The sequence below is a fragment of the Cyprinodon variegatus genome, unplaced genomic scaffold (assembly GCF_000732505.1).
Source record: "Cyprinodon variegatus isolate N-32 unplaced genomic scaffold, C_variegatus-1.0 Scaffold770, whole genome shotgun sequence".
Classification (NCBI taxonomy): domain Eukaryota; kingdom Metazoa; phylum Chordata; class Actinopteri; order Cyprinodontiformes; family Cyprinodontidae; genus Cyprinodon; species Cyprinodon variegatus.
This window is the reverse complement of record NW_015151223.1, coordinates 209,222-214,461: the sequence shown is the minus strand read 5'-3', so window position 1 is coordinate 214,461 and position 5,240 is coordinate 209,222. Positions and strand designations below refer to the sequence as shown.

Below are 5,240 nucleotides of genomic sequence, written 5' to 3'. Positions count from 1 at the left end.
ACTGCCTTAGAAAATGAAAACCGTTAAAAATAGAAAGCTTGCCCCTTGTTTAATGCAGAGCTGCACACTTTGAAGCAAAATGCTAGGAAACTGGAGAGAAAATATCGCTCCATAGGCCTATTTATTTGTAGTTTAATATAACTAGGTCCACGTCATCAGGGTCACCAACAACTGAATGATTTCAGACAGCGAAGCCAACCGACGAAGCGATCAGACGATAACTGATCTGTACAATAAAAAATAGCTGCACGAGCTGGAACGCTGTAGAGAGAGAAAGCAAGAATGTTTATACAATAATGACCATCAGCCCTATTTACAGGGGGCAAATATTACTCAAGTCACTTCAGTGCGGTGCTGCAGCAGAGGAGAGACTGCAGTAAAGTTGGCAATATATTCACAGATTCGCCTTTTCCGGAATTATTAATTCGTCGGCGGATTAATTAGTCTACAAAACAGACGACTCACCGCAACCACAGCAAGGCAGACAGTGAGCTACAACTGTAGTTTCCTCAAAACGAGTCTCCTATTGCGCTGGGAGAATTACATTGGACCCTATGTAGAGCTCGCTCCTCTGCAAAAGTTAGGGACCGTCTGCAAGTTGCAAAAACATAAAAATAATCAGAGAGAAATATTCAAAAGCGTCACCAAGGAGACGTGGATTATTATCAAACTCATTTCACGTGTATCCAATCTCATGTCTTTCACATCACATTTATTGGATTTGAAAATAATACTTTTTTGAGGAATGTCCCAAAGCCTAAATGACAAATGGCACCTCTATTTTTTTATTTGAATAAGTATAAAATGAGCAATGACTACACTATAGATCATTGTAACCAGATTGTATCTTACTTTGGGAACACAGGCGAAACTGTATTATTCAAAATTTCTTCTTTGTTTTTAAAAGCATATAATAGCCAATAATTACACTATAGATCTTTGTAGTGCCACCAAACTTGTAGGATACATAGATAACTTAATCTAGTTCATACTACAACTCTTACTTTCGGAATATGTGCTGAACTCTATTTTTTTTTTAGATTTGATCATTGTTATTATAAGCAGGCCAGGTGTGCATTCTCTGCAACAGGAACCACAGCTCTGAGCGTTGTGTGCACTGCACAAAGTATACCTGTCGCAAATCCAGGAAGGACTCACCTTGGGTTTGTAAAAACTGCTAAATGGGACAATTGTGGCTTCATATGTAGTGCTTTTCCTTGGGTAAAATAAATGTTACTCAATGCTGAAATCATACTGTTTGTCATTTTCTAAGCTGAAATGTTAAATGACATGAAAAGGCCAGACAAGACAATATACAATTATTCTCTAAGTTGTTCTTTCTTTCACGGAAGGAGCTTTGCAATATAAATGAGTCGGTGGGTGAATGGATAATATAAATAGGCTCTGCCTTGCCTTGTTGGAAAAGCATGGTTATGACCTGTTCTCAGCTCAGGAACAATGTTGAAGGGGCAGGTAATGAAAAGTTCTGGGGAAAAATGCAGCTCACTTGCTCTAGTTTGTTTCAGCCTTTATCCAGTCTCATGTAGAAGGGCTGGTCATATCACTGTTACGTGCATTGCACTAGGGACAGTTAGCAAGGTACAATGAATACACAAACGTGAAAATGCGGGGGGATAGATTTGTCAGAATCTACAGAAGACTCAACAATTGCTTGGGGGAGTCAACTTTGAACAAGCATTCATCAGCAATGGAGCAGTACTCTCACTATTCCCTTTGACCATGTCTGACTTTCAGTAAAAGAAAGACTCCTGTAACCTTCAAGTGATTCTACAGTTGGTTGTGGCATGGTGTGGAAACAATAATGATTCTGAATGTGAACAAAATTTTGTACATTAGCATTGTAGGAGAAGTAGGGGATAAAGTGAAGGAGTATAAATACCTCGTGTTCACCTTGACAACATACTAGACCGGAGAGGCCACTGTGATTCGGACTATAATAAGGAACAGGACAGACTGTCATTTTTAAGGAAGCCTCGGTCCTTCAGGGTTTCCGGCAAAATGCTAAGTATCTTCTATAAGTCTGTTGTGGAGAGTGTGATCTCTTCTACCATCATCTGCTGGGGTATCTGCGTTTGAGTAAGTGACTTAAAAAAGCTCAACTAGCAGATGAGAAGCCCGGCTCCATTTTAGGAAGTTCTCTGAAGCCACTGGAGATGGTTTCACAAAGATTCTGGATTATGGACAACAGTGAGAATCCTCTTCAGAAGACTGTTAAACATCATAGAGTGTCTTCAGCCAAAGGCTTGTCCAGATCTGGTACAAGGCAGAGCGCCACAGAAGATCCTTTCCGTCAACAGCTATCAAGACCTACAGCTCATTACAAAAAACATGTGCTTCACCATAAAGCTGCATTGAAGTATTGACTTGTGGTTGTTTATGATCAACAAATTGAAAGAAAATGTGTTTGGATTTTTTATAAAAGGAATCTAGAATAAACCATCTTTTTCGTCCTGTGCCATCTTAAGTCATGCTGAAAAACACTTAAAATTTGCTCCTGACATCAATTTTCCAGAGGACTGTGTTTAATGTCATCTTTTTCTATGTTTTGGTTTTTACATCTCAGGATGTTGAAGCAGAACTTGAAGATCGGGCTGCATCCTTTTCCCAGTTGGAGACAGACTCCCAAGCACTGGCCCAGTTTGTATCGTCGGGCGAAGCAGCACGCATTAAGGCCCGACTTACCCAAATTGGGAGGTACTGGGAGGAGCTGAAGGAGAGTGTTCAGCAATTTAATGGGCAGCTAGAGGAAAGCTCCTCTCACCAACTGAAGTTCAAATTGAACTTAAACAAGGTTGATAAAGTTAACATTACTCTCACTGCATAACCTTTAGAGTTGGTATATTGGCTTACATTGTGTTTTAATTTTGCTTCTCTTTAAGGTACAATCATCTATTTCTGAACTTCAAGCAAAACTGGAGAATCCTATTAAATCCTGCATGTCATCATCCGAGACTTACAAAGCCCTTCAGAGTCACATGGTATGACAATCTGCTCTCATCTTTACAAATAAAACACATTTTTTAAAGTAATTCACTGCTAAAAGCTGTTTTATGTGCCAGCATCAGTTCACAGGCAGTTGTTTTTGGTAAATAATGTTGTTGTTGTTGTTTCCTAGGATGTCTGTCAGAGTCTGGAGCAGCTGAAAGGCAACATTCTGTCGCTGTCAGCCAGTGCCAGACGAATCAGTGACAAGGAGCATGCAGTGAGGGCTGTGACTGAGCTAAACACCAGCTACGAACAAGCCCTGGAGGAAGCAAAGGACAAGCAGAGCACTTTGGAAAACCTTCTTTCTATGTGGCAAAAGTAGGAGTTTTTCAACAGATGTCCAACCTGTATAGTTATATGTATAATACCAGCTGAAATACAGACATGTTTGAATAATACTGTAACTTCATTTCCGGCTATTATAAGGGCAATACGACAAATATTCCCGCAGTTTTCACAGTTGACGTTGCTGTTTTTTTTCTATTATAATCTAATTTAATAGCTGAGATATTAAAGAAAAAGACAGAGCAGCTATTTTAAAAAGATTAAATTCCCATTTGTGCACATTTCCAAATATGCATTAAATGCCCATAATGCCCTGCAAAAAATCTGTAAAACTTTTTTTTTCACATTATAGCCAAAAACATTGATCTATTTTATTGAAATGCTTTTTTACAAACACTACATATCTACAAACGTGTAATGAATGCTAGTGCTAAGCCTACTTTCTCTCAACTTATGTAAAAGTTGCTCTTAGAAGTCACCCTCTTAGTAAATTTATTTAAGTAAACTTCAATTTAAATCCGGCTTTTCTGTAAAAGCCTCCAGTTTGCTATATTAAAGGATAGCTTTGAGTTTTGCATTCAAAATAGAAATGTGTATCTTTATACATTAAAACAAATAAATTTGCTCTTGTCAGGTAAGACTAAATTAGCATGACCCAGTTCAACTTTTGCTCTAAATCTTTTGAGAATATTTTGCCAGACTTGAAAATCAGAATCAGAAATACTTGAATAATCCTAGAGGGAAATTTCTTTTGTTACACACTCCAGATATACAAACATTTTTATATATATATATATATATATATAGCCTAACTCAAAAACTGTATTTTAGTTTCAAAAGGAGAACAAAACAGGCATATTCCAGTGTTATGAAATAAAAGTGAACTTAAAAATCAAAAATAAAAGAAATAGATTATATCCGTGTAGCAGCATAGAACAGTGATAGATCATCTTAAGGACATACAAAATATATTTTCTTTGCTTTGGCGGACGGTACACATATAATCCTTTATGTGCAACAAGCTACTTTTTCTATCTTAACCTAAAGAACACAAGCTAACAGTGAGAACAGATTTAAATCCCACTTTTTAAGACTTCAATGTTTGTGTTCTACGCCAGGTTTGAGAAGCAGCTTTCACACTTTGAAACCTGCCTGGAGAGAAGTGAATCTGCATCTAAACCAGAAAGTCAGTGTCTTTCTGCTGACAAAGCCAAACTATGCAATGAGATACAGGATTTGCAGGTAGAAAAATGTTCATCTAAGCAATATAACCACAACTTAACCTTATTGGTATTATTACAAACACATTTTGACTTTTGTTTCAGGCTCTGCAACATGAGGTAGAGTCTCTTAAGAAGGCCCACGATGACTTGGTCTCTCTGGGGGTATTGTTGTACCCCACAGCACCAGAGGAGAATGTTATAGAGCTTAAAGATAAGCTCCAGACTCTACAGCAAAGAGTGCTGGTTCAACAGGAAGTCATCCCTCAAAGGTGTTTTTTTTTTTGAAAGCATAGTGAACATATCTAGTGAATTTAATTGTTTTATCAATTACTTCCGATTTATTTGGAGACATACATGCAGCCAGAGGAGAAAAGTTTTGAGCCATAACAGCTTAATGAAACACTAAGCTTCAGTTTGAATCCCTTTTCTCTGCTAGGATCACAGAGCTTCAGAGCCACGTTTCATTGGTGGACCAGTTTGACCGGGATCTTCTTAAATTCTCTGAGTGGAGTGAGAACAAACTCTCTAACCTTCACACAGCTCCTCAGATCAACATTGGTAACCTAAAGGGCTCATCCACGCAAGTAAAGGTGGGATATTTTTTCTAAACCTCTTAAATGCCAGTGTCAAATTTTATATATAAATATAGACTCATCGGCCACTTTATTAGGTACCCCATGCTAGTAACGGGTTGGACCCCCTTTTGCCTTCAGAACTGCCTCAATT

General features: G+C 38.1%; 1 protein-coding gene across 1 annotated transcript in view; it reads left to right on the top strand.

Moving 5' to 3' along the window:
- The window catches only part of syne1 (spectrin repeat containing, nuclear envelope 1), a 172,957-nt gene that overhangs the window by 50,353 nt on the left and 117,364 nt on the right, over window positions 1-5,240 (top strand). The window contains exons 34-39 of the mRNA XM_015395967.1: window positions 2,585-2,812; window positions 2,901-2,999; window positions 3,137-3,324; window positions 4,410-4,533; window positions 4,617-4,783; window positions 4,951-5,104. Of these exons, the coding sequence (XP_015251453.1) occupies window positions 2,585-2,812; window positions 2,901-2,999; window positions 3,137-3,324; window positions 4,410-4,533; window positions 4,617-4,783; window positions 4,951-5,104 (960 nt within the window). The remainder of the gene's footprint in view (window positions 1-2,584; window positions 2,813-2,900; window positions 3,000-3,136; window positions 3,325-4,409; window positions 4,534-4,616; window positions 4,784-4,950; window positions 5,105-5,240) is intronic.